The sequence below is a fragment of the Parambassis ranga genome, chromosome 18 (genome assembly GCF_900634625.1).
Source record: "Parambassis ranga chromosome 18, fParRan2.1, whole genome shotgun sequence".
NCBI lineage: Eukaryota > Metazoa > Chordata > Actinopteri > Ambassidae > Parambassis > Parambassis ranga.
Genome location: NC_041038.1, coordinates 853,694 through 869,050, shown reverse-complemented (window position 1 = coordinate 869,050; position 15,357 = coordinate 853,694). Strand labels below are relative to the sequence as shown.

At 41.5% G+C, this 15,357-nt stretch overlaps 2 protein-coding genes and 1 long non-coding RNA gene across 5 annotated transcripts in view; all 3 read right to left on the bottom strand.

Moving 5' to 3' along the window:
- Window positions 1–672: 672 nt before the first annotated feature.
- On the bottom strand, window positions 673–1,861 carry LOC114451030 (uncharacterized). Its single transcript, XR_003672159.1, has 2 exons — window positions 1,642–1,861; window positions 673–1,019 (listed from the first exon to the last, which is right to left on the bottom strand). It is a non-coding gene; the product is annotated as an uncharacterized LOC114451030 (long non-coding RNA).
- Window positions 1,862–2,426: 565 nt separating this feature from the next.
- Window positions 2,427–4,485, bottom strand: cth1 (cysteine three histidine 1). The gene is made up of 2 exons (XM_028429495.1): window positions 4,355–4,485; window positions 2,427–3,558 (listed from the first exon to the last, which is right to left on the bottom strand). The coding sequence occupies exons 1-2, from the start codon at window positions 4,361–4,363 to the stop codon at window positions 2,650–2,652; spliced, it is 918 nt and encodes a 305-aa protein (XP_028285296.1). The 5' UTR covers window positions 4,364–4,485; the 3' UTR covers window positions 2,427–2,649.
- A 1,559-nt stretch (window positions 4,486–6,044) lies between these two features.
- mta2 (metastasis associated 1 family, member 2) overlaps window positions 6,045–15,357 on the bottom strand; it is a 30,294-nt gene continuing 20,981 nt past the window's right edge. For all 3 annotated transcript variants that reach the window (XM_028429266.1, XM_028429265.1, XM_028429267.1), the window contains 14 exons: window positions 15,228–15,291; window positions 15,003–15,120; window positions 14,769–14,871; window positions 13,129–13,228; window positions 12,732–12,920; window positions 11,309–11,383; window positions 11,167–11,225; window positions 10,986–11,086; window positions 10,737–10,876; window positions 10,423–10,651; window positions 8,912–9,001; window positions 8,695–8,813; window positions 8,345–8,487; window positions 6,045–7,928 (listed from right to left, as the gene is read on the bottom strand). In XM_028429266.1, coding sequence (XP_028285067.1) covers window positions 7,775–7,928; window positions 8,345–8,487; window positions 8,695–8,813; window positions 8,912–9,001; window positions 10,423–10,651; window positions 10,737–10,876; window positions 10,986–11,086; window positions 11,167–11,225; window positions 11,309–11,383; window positions 12,732–12,920; window positions 13,129–13,228; window positions 14,769–14,871; window positions 15,003–15,120; window positions 15,228–15,291 — 1,684 coding nt within the window. In that variant the 3' untranslated portion in view covers window positions 6,045–7,774. The remainder of the gene's footprint in view (window positions 7,929–8,344; window positions 8,488–8,694; window positions 8,814–8,911; window positions 9,002–10,422; window positions 10,652–10,736; window positions 10,877–10,985; window positions 11,087–11,166; window positions 11,226–11,308; window positions 11,384–12,731; window positions 12,921–13,128; window positions 13,229–14,768; window positions 14,872–15,002; window positions 15,121–15,227; window positions 15,292–15,357) is intronic.

Below are 15,357 nucleotides of genomic sequence, written 5' to 3'. Positions count from 1 at the left end.
AGACGTGGAACAAAAACATGTTTAAAGGACACATTTCCTGCTGCCAGTAGGTGGCACTATGACCGTGTCATCATATCAGCATATATTGTCCACATTGCATAAAGTATGTTGGTGGTACTGCAGAAAATACAGTGTTTCTTTGTAATGGCAAATAGTCAACTTTGACCACACCATAAATTTGGAATGCGTCTATTCCCTATGGTGTCCTGAGTGGACACAGTGAATTTCAGCTCAATTAGATGAAGTATGCAAGGCGTGAAAAGTTTTGTAGCAGGGTAACAAATAGGCAAAAAATCGCCACAAAAGTCAAAATGGCGGACTTCCTGTTGGGTTTGGAGGGGGGGTCCAAGAGACTTTTTTGTGCGTCTTGAGGTGATACATATGTGTGCCAATTTTCATAATCCTGTGTCAATGGCGAATGAAATTTTCTACCAAGTTTGGTGAGTTTTGGGGCCTGTTAAAGGCCTCCAAAAATGCGATCTTAGGGGGGGAAAGAAAAAAAATGAAAAAAAATAATAATCCTAATGGTTTCAATAGAGCTCTTGCACCATCCGGTGCTCGGGCCCTAATAGCATAACAAAACATCTCTTCAAGCAGCTAACTGTTTGATCACACTTGCAACTTATGTTACAGCTGATGGACTGAAATAAGGATGGCTGGTTACAAGAGTTGTCCAATAAACACGTTTTTATTAAGGAAATATTGAAATGAACAATTGTGTGTGTGTGAGGTGAGTGTGTGTTAACCTGTGAACAAGAAAATAAAGAGAAAACAATTCAACAGAACTCACTGCACCATAAATATATAACAGCAACAACTCCTTGGTATTATTGCAGATATTGAGGGAGAACAGTTTCCCACTTAGAGGCAAATGAGGAGACGATGAAGCAGAGGTCAGCGGCAGGGACCAGTCAGTCAGGGGCCGACATCCATGCACCACTTTTCCAGGGGCAGGAACCAGTCACTCAGGGTAAACGGTCTGTCATGACAGGGCCAGTGTGGAGGACCTGCTGAAGGAACTAAGAAAGGAAAAATATATGATGATGAAAGCACAGAGTTCTCAATAGCACAGCAAGAAGCAGCGGCTATAAACTGTTTCTTTACCATTTGTATTGTCTATTGACTGTAAAGTTACTTCACTTTGCTATTAAAGCTGTCAGATGACATGTTTTCAGTGACTTCTTATGAGTTATGTGCTTATGTTCACATACATAGGCTGTAATGTAAACTAACAAGAAACAATCACAAAGCAAACATTGTGTTACTTGCTATTAAAATGAGACCTGTGAAGTAGCTTGGCATGACCTGATCACCAGCTCACCGCTTCTGGACATATTTAGCCATCTAGCTGCATAACGTTACAGCAAGTAGATAACATAATGAATTTAATAATTGAGACTCCATAATTTGTAGTTAGTGGGTATAGTGGTTAAATCTCAGCAGCTGGCGAAGTCAAGCTAGCTAACTAGCAGGCTAAAGCTGAAAATTAGAGTGACTGGGATCTCGCCGTCTCTCCCTACTCAACTATTAACTTTTTAACATCAATGTAGACATTTCATGCAAACCAAACACAAACTGGCGATGTCTAAATGTATATTTATGATAATTAAGGTTTAAAAACGTATTATTTCATCAACTTACCAGTGATTGTTCTTGACGAACCATTAAGATGAACGGAGTTCCATCCCTTGTTTGGAACTGTTGGTGTCTCCATAACCCGGAAGTAAGGTCCGCCATTTTTTACAGCGGGAGTCTATGGAATTCGTTTCATTCTATTCCGTTTCTCAAACCATATAGAATGGACGGTTAGAGCAGTATTATTGCTCACTGTAACTGTTTTTTTACATCTGTTGAGCTTTACAAAAACATCAGTTTAACCTAGCCTTGCTGGTGTCACACACACATCCGTCCCTCTAGCAACACACATTAAACTTTTGTTCCGGACACCTCTTGTAACAGAATTGTCGCTACTCTGTTTTACTCTATTGCTCTGGCCCGTTTACGTCCTTTCAATAGTATGAGGAGATGATGAAAACATACCATGCCCAACTTTGAATTTTAAAGTCAAAATTTGTTTTATAGCACCTGACATCCACCTACACTGGCTTTAACCCTTAGGGAAATTTAGGAATTTGTATCCTTAACTGTAATTACCACAATACACCTTTAAATGCTCCTATACATTAGCGGGGTCCAAATGGTCTTTTACTCAGCTTCAGGTTAGTGTCTAAGATAAGGATAAGTGCTCTGCAGGCAGACTATATTCCACCATACCAAACAACTAGGCCAGTAACGTCTGCAGTCAGGTTTTCTAGCATTCGGTTAACTTTGTACAAAGACACAGTACAAATAACACAATGGTTAGTTTTAAAAATAAGTTTATTCACCATGTTGTGGTCAGACATTTCATTTACTCAATCCCTCAATATGTACAATAGTTTTAAAAAAATAAATTACACTCATAGCTGCTCCCTGGGATTCAGGAGACTGACCAACCTCCTGTCCAGAGCTACTCCAGACAGATCTGACTGAACAGTTCAAGGCCGGCTTGACCTGCAGACAAGCTCAATTTAAGAAAAAACAAAAAGTTAAAATGAGTAAAAGACATGCAAGGCTGTGTTCAGTGCTGATGCTAGGTTTCATATCCTGTTAGAGTGCCCTGTTGCCCCAGATCTCCTGGGCCTTTGTGCTCTCCAGCTGCTGGAGGTGGAGGGCCAGCGGCAGCAGCAGGTCACTCAGGTGCTGGCTGGAGAAGGTGAAAGCATTATGGGCTGTGGCCTCTTCAAATGGGGTGCCAAGAGGAGAGGTCGGTGGAGGAGAAGAGGAGGTGGAATGTAGTCCAGAGCTACCTGGGGACAGGGGCCCACCTTGGCTCTGGTCAAGGGTTTTGATCTTGCAAGGAAGGCCATGCTGGAAGCGACAGCGCGTGCCATACAGGCAGAAGCCAAAGGAGCTGAATGTGCGGCACAGAGCTCCTCGAGGCTTCCACTCCTTGGTCTGCGATGGGAGCTGGTGGCCAGAAGGAGGTGGAGTCTTCTCACCAATGTCAGGTGAATCCAAACCACTGCCATCGTCACACTCAACATGCAGGAAGTTACAGCGGGTTCCAAAGGGGCATACACCATAGGAGCGGAAGGTACGACAGGGGACATTCCTCCTGCGACGCTGGGTGGGCCGCTGCTCTGTGGGGTCGTGGACAAACAGGCAGCGGCTGCCATAGTAGCAATAGCCTGTAGCGTGGTAGCTACGGCACAACTCGGTCTTGTACTTCGGGTGGTGGAAGGGAACATGAAGTTCATTCAGGCCATGGGCGAACTGGCAACGCTCTGCATACTTGCAGAAACCACTGGCTGAGTAGCTGGTGCAAAGCTCTGTCTTGTAGCGTGTGGAGCAGACCCAGGGGATCATGGGAGGAGAGGAGGACTCCACAATGGGGAGCAGAGCTTTGGCCAAGGAAAGGCTGTTCCCTCCACTGTCTGCATCCGACTCGCTTGACAGCAGGTTGTCCACCAGCTTCTCCCCTTGATATGAGGGCAGGAACAGGTTATCGCTACTTGTCTGAAAACAAAGGAAACAGGCAGTGTGAGAATGGTATGGTGGCTAAAATGCTGCACATGTTGACCTAGTTTAATTTAAAAAAAGCAGTGAGAATTCAGCCTCTGATGCAGTCAACTGTCCTGTAATTTATACTGCTCTCAATAACATCAAAAACATGCAAATTGACAAATCATCAGTACCAAGAAATTAGTCATCAGGTCTTATAAGCTCCAAAAATATTTATTAAGGTCACTGGAAACATGTGGGTGCTGCAATGGATGTTTTCATTTGCTGCTTTCAGCTATCGTAAACATTACAGTTTTGTTAAAGCTAAAACAAAGTAATTAGTAAGAACTGAATAAGTGAGCATACCCCATCATGCCCAAACTGGCCACTAGCTTCTGTTAATCAATTAAACATTCTGAGATCAATACACTGACTTATATCTATCTCTATACATTTAAATAAAAAAAAAAAATTAGAGAACAGTTGCACCATATGCCACTGACTTTAAGCTAACAGGACTCTTAAAAGCAAAAATACCTATCATTATTTGCAAAAAAATATTGAGTAATTGCCTCAAGAGATTTTATTTTGACCCAACATAAGAATTTAGGTGACAGAATACATCAACAACAACTGCTAGATAGGTTTTTGCTTGAATATTTGAAGCTAGCCTTAAATTAAGATAGTTTGACAATTGAATACACGTGTTATTAAGAAATTTAAGAGTTTTGTGAAAAAACGTTACACCTAAGTAGCCTAACTACAACTACTAAATCAACTCATTAGGAGGTCGCATGGTTTTGTGACTTACCTCAAACATGGCTGCGAACGCGTGTTGCCTACGTTGGGCCTCCTCTCCTGTTTAAACGGCAGAATTACGGTAAAAGGCAGATAGCATTAAACTTTAACACGCCTAGCTTCGTTATTAAGTCACAAGCAACAAACGCACTCTGCGCGTCATTTAAACCCGGCGCGCTTCCCGTTTAATCAATGAAATGAGCGTCAGGTGTGCTCGAGCTCAACGTTACACGCGCCCTCAAGCGACCAATCGTGTTCATCTACGCAGAGCAATCCGGAAACACCTTTTCATCTTAATTAGGTGCAGTGTGATGTGGTTTAGTTTACAGCTAGTCAACATCAAACAGTACAATCCACATCCTCATCCAGCGGCCTGACAGGATGATGGCCTCAGCTTCATTACAGGTCTGTGGAATGTAACACCTCAGTCGGAGGAACTTCAAACAAATCTTATAATTAAAAGCTGTCTGATAGGGAAAAAATAGCTAAAGCAATTATTTCCTTAGACTAGACTAATCTTTGTTTTTTAGTCAGACAGACGGTGTAAACTGTCGTTAGGTCTGTGTTAATCTGCTAAAAGGAAATAAAAATAATCTTTTTGATCACACATTTTAAAATTAAAGATAATAATAAAATACCAATTTAACTTAAAGCAAAAAATAAATATATAACTTTCAGTAAAAATTCCATCTTTTACTCTGACCAATGTAATGATATCATTTTTGCTGCGTAGTGTTAAGACAGTCAGTACTGTTTGTACTATTAAATCTAAAACAAGAGAATAGTCAATGTGATTAACAGTGTGAGTTATTGCAATGTGTTTGTGCAGGAATTGTAGATATCTAAAATTGCCCACCCTCTCCACCAGAGTCCCATTGATACACAAGGAGTTCCTTAGTTTTATTGATGTCAAGTTACATTTTTATTTTATTCACAACGATTCAGGAACTCTTAAGCCTCTTAAAAGCCCTCCTCTCCACTCTTGAGTTTTTTAGCTTTACTAGGATTTAGTCTTAATTATAAGGGGAAATCCTTAAAAAACGTCATTTAATTACATTTTCTTAGAATTTCACCACTAAGGGAAACTCTTAGCGCTAAGAATCTTTGTGAATACGGCCCCAGATTGTTGTTCTGACACCAGTCTATGGTTTATCTCTGACAGGTCATTTCATCATCATTAGAGATCACACCTACCACTGCTGTGTCATCTGGAAACTTGACACTTCAGATGTGGACACAGTCATGAGTGTAAGCAGAATAAAGCGTGAGGTCTCAGTACACATCCAGTGGGTCATGGGGGAAAAGACATGATCAACTGCTGTCTGTCAGTGAAGAAACTAAGGACCCACATACATATAGATAGGTGGAAACCCAGGCTGAACTGTAATCTGTAAAGAGCAGTCTGGCATATGGACTTCCCTTGGCATCTAGGTGAGAGAGGACAGTATGAAGTAGGTGGGATACAGCATCATCGTAATCATAGGGACTAATTGTTCTGTGTAAATTCACATTGCAGTGAGATCTGATTAACATGTCCACATTTCTGTATATTCACAACTTTATTTAAAATTTAAAAAGATTTTTTTGAACTGGAAATCCTTAATTTTTGTATTTTTCTCATTTTTGAAAAACTTTTACCCCAGTATGCAAAACAAACGGCAGCAGCATTAACACCCAGAGAAACAGAGTAAACAAAGAGCCTGTGCCTGACCACAAAGAAAAAAAACTCTTTATTTCTTTTCTTATCAAGATACATTAAAGGATACAGAGACATTGGAATAAAAAACACTTGAGAAAAAGTTTCAATTGTAGCATGTTGGTCTCTCCATCATACAAAAATCAGCACCCTGTCCCTTTTCAATATCACCCCTGTTTGAAATGACCACCCACCCTATGAAGGAGAGATGTTTCACATGTACAACAGCCTATTAGAGCCATCTCCATGGTAATGGAGCAGAATAACACACATTTGATGTAAAAAACATTTCCAATAAGCCACTTTCTTTACACAGATTAGTATTTGCTACAAACTCAACACTTCAATTTCTTTTTTGAGAAATATTACAAAGCCCACATTGGGACCAGACTTGCTTATAATACCAGAGTCACCACTCAGTGATGAGGGGACACCTAGGAATTATAATTATCCAATTAACAACTTACTTTTAGGCACCCTCTGATAACAAAGCTGGGGACTAAAGTAAAGCAAATGAAAGCCCAAGTTCAGGCAGCTGAAGATTCCTTTCACGTTTGTCATCACACCCAATTTAATAACTCACATGTATTCTGCATCATTTCTAGAAGAGGGAATCTTGTCTTCAATTTGGAGTAAAATATGTTGCCCCTGTTCTCTTCAGCAACATATTGTTGCCCTGTTTAGTGGACGTTTATCAACTGATCAGTAACACAGCTATCCGTTTCATTCAAACCAACCAAACAGTACACTGTCAAAAATACTTTAAAGTGTCACAATAAACGTCATCATTTTTTTCTCCATTATGGCTTTATTGAAACCAAAGCCAAACCTTTTCTGTCATCATGGCAGGTCATACAATATCAGGTGCAAATCAGCACGATTATTGTGTAACAAGCCTGAGACTGTTCTGATATAGCAGGGTGAGGTCAGGAGAGCAACAGCAGTGGAATGAGGAATGCAGTGTTAGGTCTGAATTTCTCAAAAATCTGAAGAGAGCACAAAATCTGTTCTTTTAAATCCAGAGTAGTATGCAATAAATCAGGATTCAGTTCAAGCTGTAAAAAAATAAGGTTTTAGCATTGACATTAAACTCCAACTTCTCCTATACGTGTGACTGCTTTTGCATAGGGTTTTAACCATATTGGATGTGGAATGAGTGTTTCCCCAACTTGACCATGCACCCCACTTACAGTCCGCTGGCTACAGTTAGAAACTGTGCAATGACTGTACTGTTGAAATGGATTAGAGGAGTGTAGAGTGAAATCTTTGAATCAAAGTAGACCTTCAGCCTGCTACAGCTGTGCCGCACAGTCTCCTATGGGTGTCACCCCTCAATGATGCATATATTTACACAAAGATAGAGACATGGAGGAAAAACAAAGTGTGCTTCTTGATTTAAATTACACATTTAAAAACAGGTGGCATTAAAAAGGGGGAACAAAGTAATTCAGGATCTGGAATAAAACACTAGAAAAACCAGAGGTGTATTGTGAATGTAAGGGTGTGTGCTTGTGAAATGTACAGTCATCTAAGTGCTTGTGTGTGTATGTATGTGTATGAGTGTGTGTTGGACATGTCAACTTTAAGGAAGTAACAAAAGAAAGATGACACTGAAAGCAGGGAACATAAAAGACTACTGTATGGCGCACTGTGCTGCCCGTGACGGCCTCAGCACAGACCCTCCCCAGCTCCCACCCCTTCCACATGTCCTAATAAAAGACATCCTGTCCCTCCTCTTCAGTCTTCCAGGACGATAGGTTCGCTGGTGCTGGAGGGGAGGATGGGCATGGCCAGGGAGCGGGGTGGCGGTGGCAGCTTGATCCGGACCGGGACATGAGGTTTCCTTGCTGCCCGACGCATCTCTGACTGGGTCAGATGTTTCCTCAGAGCCCTGGTTTATAAAAACCAGCCAGGAAAATCCAGTGATTAAGATCCATTAAACGTTTGTCTTCAAAACTTGAAAACTTCAAAACAATGTCAGCTACAGCAAAAAAAGGATTACTGAATAAAAGAATTTATTTTAAGTCCAGACTAAAGTTGGGTTTGGACTTGTGTGTACTCTTGTCATCATTTCATGCGACTTTCCAGCAACAAGTTTCCAGAAAAAAAAGCCTAGGATCAAACAACATCACAATCTACTCTCTACACTCTTAACTTTAATGCTAAGTGCTGTACTGACAGGCATCACCTTAGTTAGCATGCTAATAATATCCAACTTTAGTCGTCCAGGTTAAAGTGTATCTAGTCTTTTTGATTGTTTCCCCATCAAGGTGGCAAAAAGGTCATTGTTGCTGCAGTGACATGTACCTGGTTTCTTTTGTGGCCACAAACACAACGGGGTTGGGAGCTTCTCCATGGCTGACTTTCTGCCGCTTGATGACGGACTGGGAGGAGGACCTGATCCCTGAAGTGTATGGCCTCCCATTGGCTGGGTAGGGCACCCCTGAAGCCTGTGAAACAATAAAAGAGCAGGATGGTGACTGACCAGACAGGTGTCATACAGTCACATAATTTGTAGCATCACTCTGAATAAAGTGCTTAGATTGGCGCTTAGAAGGGTGCTAAAAAAGCTGATCGCACACAGCCATGAGGGTGTTCTAAAGGTATGATCAAACTGTGCTTGAACATGTGTGGTAGTGTGTTTGGAGAACACTGACGCTGTCAAAGCCTCTCTTTCCCAGCAGGCTTTGGCCCACTCGAGGCTGGCTGGCCTGGTTCCTGTTGATGGGTGTTGGGGGTCCTCTGGACGCCTTCAGTTTGAGAGGAGCTGAGACAGCTGCAAAGACACATTTAGGTAAGGCAACAAGTATCTGTGCAGCATCTTTCAACAAGTTATTAAGTGTTTTACTTAAAACAAATGGCTAGTTTACTTACCTAAATCCTTCACTATGGTGGCCAATGACTGTCGAGGTATCACCTTGCTCTTTAGAGGAGTTTTTGTTGCTTTGGGTAGCCTGATCATACCTGAAGAAATAGACAAGTCAAACAGGTGACATGAATTCCAAGACCAGGAACATGTGTTTGTAACACACGATACATCCAGCAGGTCTGTCAAAATGCAATTTCCCCATTGTGGGACTAATAAAGGTTTCTTAATCTTAATTTAGACATCATCAGTAATTGTAAAATCCAAAGTGTATGTTATAACTGCCTTCATACACTGTAGACACATGATAATGAGAAGGTCTGCCATAGATGTGTGTGTACCAGAGATGTTCACAAGTCATTTTTTCCAAGTCTCAAGTCTGTGACAAATGACTAAAATAAAGGTTCTCTCTTTAGATCAAAAAGTATACTGTACTCTAATCTACCGTTCCCCAAATTTTTAAAGCTACAAGAAGCATTTTGAATTGATTCAGTTCAGTCTTAATTCTCTAAGTTAGTTCTGAGTCATAAGACAAATAATTTTTTACTAGAACCCTGCCTGGACCTCCCACCACCTCAAATCCATACATTACAGGACAGGCCAGTAGAATTAGTTTTCTCATACAAATGCAATGACTTTATATTGAAGGAAGACCTGTCTTTTATATTTCATGTTATACGAAATACTCCCCAAATTGAAAGTAAAGTTATGCTTTTACTTGAATTTGTGCTTATTTTAGTTCTAGTCCTTAGATCCTGTGCCATTCATGGAATGGATTGCAAAAACAGCTTTTTATTTGACAATAAAAAACTCAAGACTAACCTCAGCCCATATGTCAACCTGTTCTTGTATTGTAAAATGACATTTTCTGGTAAAATAACAGGTAATGTATATAGTATAATATAACCACATAAATATATAATAATAATATAATAAATTCTATAAACCAAGGCAACCAACTAAATAGTTAAACAGCTTTTGGTGTTAATATTTATTTGACTATGGGCATATACCGTGGTATATCTCAACCGTAACCACATTTCAGCCTAATTGCCTAATAGCCTAATTGTTTGCTGCGTTACCATCTCCGTCTATGCTGAGTTAGGGTGCGTGATGTTTCATTATCAATAACATTCAGTGAACTCCAGATATCATTGACCATCCTCTCTGTGCAAATATCCCACTGATTTGGGTTTTCCTTCAATAGTCTATAGGTGTCAGGCAATGTGCATCGAGACGAGAAGCGGGCGGATCAGCTGACCGTACGTGTGTATGCGTGCGTGTGTGTGACTGAGAATGAGAGGGAGAGACAGAGTTGAGCGGATCTGAATGACTGGAATGATAGTTCTATTTAAAAATCGTGTTGGAAAATTCAATTTCATCAATTTGTGGCGGCAAGTGTTGACTGACTAATTCCATGAAATGAACATTGTTCACAAGTCAAAACACCCAAGTCCAAGTCAATTCACAAGTCTTTGTTTGTGCGACTTAAGTCTAGCTATCTCTGGTGTGTACATACACTCAGCCTTGACAGCGTTGGCATTAATGGAGGCATAGGGCCGTCGTGCGGCACGCCGTGGCTGGAGGATGTCCTCACAAACACGCCGGGCAACGCGAGTCAGCTTGGTAGTCTGCAGGATGAACGTCTGCCGGTTCTTAGCAAGCAACTTGGCTCGACCCTCGTTGCGGGTGAACGGCGACATGCCCTGAACCTCCTGACGTGTCATGTGACCGCGGGGGCCTGACTCCTGCAAGGACAAGTTGAAGGGGTGACAAGTTGAAAGATACAGGTAATGCACAGTTCACAAGACAAAAGGCCAAATGTAGACTTACAGAGCCAGGTCTAGTTGCACCCTCTAGCTGTGTGGGAGTCTTCAGACCTCCATACTTCTTCCAGTATATCCAGCAGGAGGCACACAGTCTGCACTGCATGTTTGGGGGTCCCCATGCATACCACTGAGGAGACTGGGCCGCTGGGATGGTGACAACAGAGTAAATGTGTGTTAAATGTGTGAGGTTATTCTTTTTTCTTCTGAAACCCTTATGCCAAGTCTCAGCTCAGATTTTAAAGTGTGTACTTACTGTGACAGCTCTCACAGCTGAGTCCCTTTTGAAAGCCAGCTGCTCCATTCATACCAGGTTTGGTGCCTGGAACCATGATCTGGTTGGGGTTTGGTTTGGTACTAGTGGGGAAATAAAAGAAATGTGTTATAGCAATGGATAAATGTAGTGTGTATAGCCGGTAGTAGACGGTAACACTTACTAGGTGGGGATGTAAACCTGCTTCAGCTTGCTGTCTGCTTCTGCCGCCTTTAGTCGTTTCTGAGAAAGAAAAACATTTGTAAGAACCAGACAAAAACATCTGATTGTGCTGTGGAATGTTGTGTAACTAATTCTTGACAGACCTGCTGGATGTAGCGATCTGTAGTCTTCCACATGTAGTAAAATTGAACCACACTGGCGAGAGACTTCCAGGGCAGCTGAGGGAAAAGAGAAAGGTTATTGAATTCTGTAGTTTTACGTCAATAGCAGCCCTATTAAAGCTTCTACATACACATCTTAAGAGACAGACAGGAATAAAAGCAAAAAAAAAATTATCTGACTGAAAATTGATTTCAGGCAATCACTGTTGCATGTGGCAGCGGTAGTAGAGGACTGCCTTTTGAGGAGGGGGGGGGGGGTTCCTACTTTATATAAAAAAATGTATATCTTACTGATAAAAGCAGTTGTAAACACCATGTAAATAACAAATATACTATAACTTGGTGTTGCTAACTTGCCAACTAAAATCCAACAGACCATCTTGGCAATCTGCTGACTTTTTCTGGGGTTCTTGGAGACTTTCTGGTCTTTTGGAAACTGAAGTGAAAGTAGCCTAGGTGGTGCCATTTGGTTCTACACATTTTGTGAAAAGATTTTTTCAGCTCTGAATTACATAAAGAATATATGCAGATTGCGACTTTACATGCAGATTGATCTCCGAGTGTCTCCAAAATGAAACCCGAATAGACCTGCATTTGCTCCATGTACAGTGCCCATCCATCACATTAGGTGAGCTGTTCTGCACACAGTACAGGAGTCAGCAGTGCATCATTTATGCTTAATGTTTAATGTTTATGCTTCTGTCCTGTTCCTGCATGCTGTGTTCACTTGTTTGTTGTTAGGTTATGTTCTTTGTGTTGTTTCTATGGCTGTGTTATGGAGATCTGCACAGAACTGAGTTTTCCCGCTCCCCATCCCACAGTCTATACTAACCTGACTGCCCGCAGAATTCTGTCAGGTCCCAATTGGTTCTGAGAAATATAATTTTCAATATGAAGCCTAAAACAAACGTGGTGCAGCGCTGATATTTTCCCTACAAAATTAGGGGTTATTTTCCACAGGGCACCAACGTATCAGCGTGGACTAGCTTTTAGCAAACGGGAAAACGCCCTGATTACTGGATGATTTTGCATTTTTAACCCCAATTAAAAGATGAGTATTTTATTTTGTTACCAGCTGAACAAAGGGCCTGAGTTATTAGAGTCATATGATATATAGGCTATAAGGTTTATAAGAGTTAGACTGTAAGAGCTGAAATTAGGACAATACAATACAAAGTTTTTATTAATGTAATCTCCTGATTAGCGCGATAAATACAGCAAACAACAGCACCTGATGTGCCATGATGTAGGCCTCTGGATTTCGGCACCCACCCGCTGCAGGTCTCTGATATAGCCACAACTCAATTTAATCAAAAGCACCGATCACATTTTTTGCCTTATGAGACCTGAGCTGACGAAAATCCATCATACTTTAATTCGTGGATAGATTAGAAGTAGAGCTTACAAAGTCCTGACGGATGTCGTTGAAGTCTTTGCCATATTTCTCCAAAGCTTCCTCAAACAGCATTGCCTCAGAGGCACTCCACTCTTCCATCTCATCACGGCAGAGCACCGGACCCCCCTGAGGAACCAGGGTGGACATGGCTTTGGCCAGGTCATAGCTGTTCTTCTGCAATGTGTCCATAGCATGGAACTGAGAGCAGAGAGGGAGCACAGACAAGTGATCAAATATTATGGATATGTCACATAAACAAAGGCACTTTATGGCACACAGTGGAGGGAGAGAGTGACCACCAAGTTTCAAAGTATGACATTAAACAGGAAGTGTATTCCTGCAAATAATGCCAGTAAAGAAGAGGAAACCATCCATACAACACTCCAAGTAAAAGTTTGCGCCTCACCAGTGTGATGTCTCTGGAGGCTGCAGCCGCACTCATGTGGAGGCTGGGCTGACGGATGGAGCTGCTGCAGTCCAGGGCCCGAGCAAATGTCCCCACAGCTCTGAAACACACAGGGAACATCCAACAGACCTATTAATGCTAGATTAAAAACTAGAGGTGGAACGGTTCACTAAATCCAAGGTTCGGTTCATATATTGGTTCTGAGGTCACAGTTTTCGGTTTGGTTCGGTTTACAATGTGGAGGTTTTTTCTACTTTTAACACTCTGGAAATACCATAGATGAGCACAAAATATATATCCTAATTATCCAACATTCAACATATTTAAGAATCAGTTACGAATCAGTTATATATATATATATATATATATATATATATATTATAGCACCAGATCATAACAGAAGCCATTTATTCATTTTTATTTATTTGCACGGCAGCATGTCATTTCTGTCTGCATGGTTGTGCGTTTACAATTCACTGCTGCTGTCTGTGCACAGACGCACAGACACGTGTGCGCACATACTCCCAAAGTTGGACAGAGAACGACATGCTAGTTGGATAGACTGAACTCTATGACTATGCTAAGCTATGCAATCTAACAGTACTGATGTCCATGGTTTTCTTTTTATTTTTGCCATTGAAATATGCTATTTACATCCCGCTCTGTAAGCGGTAATGGGACCTGTGGCAGCTATGCGCACGATTGGATGCAGAGTGGTGTGGGTCTTTCTGCTCTGCCTGCACCTGAAGCTGCTGTGAACCGGCTGTGAGTGCTTTGATGCGGGGGAGGAGCTCACGATCGCTGCTTGTCGAGGACAGTAGCTGACTGCAGAATTATTTCACGTCAGTCTCAAAAAGTCACCAGAGAGAGTCTTGATTAAAAAAGTTTGTTAAGCCGCGAAATGTAGCGAGAGAGACGCCAAGGTGGCAACACTCGTCTCCATGCTGTGGTAAAAATGCCTCCCTGTATTACTTGATGCGCATGTCCAGAGCCGAACAGAACACGCCCCCCGAACCGAAACACGTGTACCAAGTGGTTTGGATTTTTTTCCTGAATCGTCCCACCCCTATTAAAAACTATTACAAATGGTCAATTATTTAAGGATGTCGAAAATGTACATTTTAAACAGAATGCAATGATTTGTAAATGATTTCTACCCTATATTTGCATGCAGTGCTGTAGCACTGTTCTTAGTCAAACTCTTTGGGAGACAGGGTTGCAGTAATATGTGGTAACATTTCATGAACTGAACACTAGAGGGAGTGTTTGGCTGGTGGACCTAATGAGCAGAAAGACGATTCCATCCAAAAGACAACTTAACATAGTTTTCATATTGTACTTAGACATGGAATGTCTAAATCATAAACGGTGAACTGCCTAAATCAAAAAACATCATTTATAGGCTTTAAACTTTTATAAAGTCTGAAGTTAGGTATGTGCCTGTACAGTTGTTTTTTTCTGACTGTGGCTGGTAATAACATTTTCATTTTTCTTCCATTAAACTTAACCAAGTGGTTGAAAGTCATGCATTTTCTCTAGAAAAGCTGTCTTGCTAATGGTATAATTCACAGGTTGCCATGGCAACAAGAGCTAGTGATGATGGTGATGCAGCTTGGTGACAGATGGCAGACAAGTGTTACCTTGCCACCACCAGGAACTGGTCGATCTGAGAGTCTTTGAGCTGGTTGTTGGGGTCCCACACCTTGACCTCCAGCTTCTCCTGGACCCGGTTGTCTGATTCACCTGAGACAGGGAAGCATTGTTAAACACCTGCTGCTAATAAGTGTAATTTATGTCCATTTTATTCTTGGAAGACGCTCAAGGATGTCGACTGAATTGAAGTGTCTGGTATCAGTAATCAGGGTGTTGCATACCTTCAGCTAGCATGTCAGGAATTTCTGCCTGGTACTTGGAGCCCACACGGATCTCACCCTGATCTGCCAGGAGGGTTTTCTGGACTGGATCAAACACCAGAGAGTAGAAAAAACAATCCTAGACAAAACAAAGGAACATGTTACAGTGGCTTTCCTAATACTATGTGTTTCACTAACAACTTTCACTGAGTGACACTTTCACTTAGCGAACAGATGGTGTCTCACCTCTTTCTCCAGGTATCCAGCCAAGACATCGGTTTCATTGAGGAGGGTGACATTACATTTCCCCCTGAAGAGACAGTTAGCAGCAGAGAAGAAGGAGTGAAATGTCTATGTTGGTGTAACTTAGAAATGG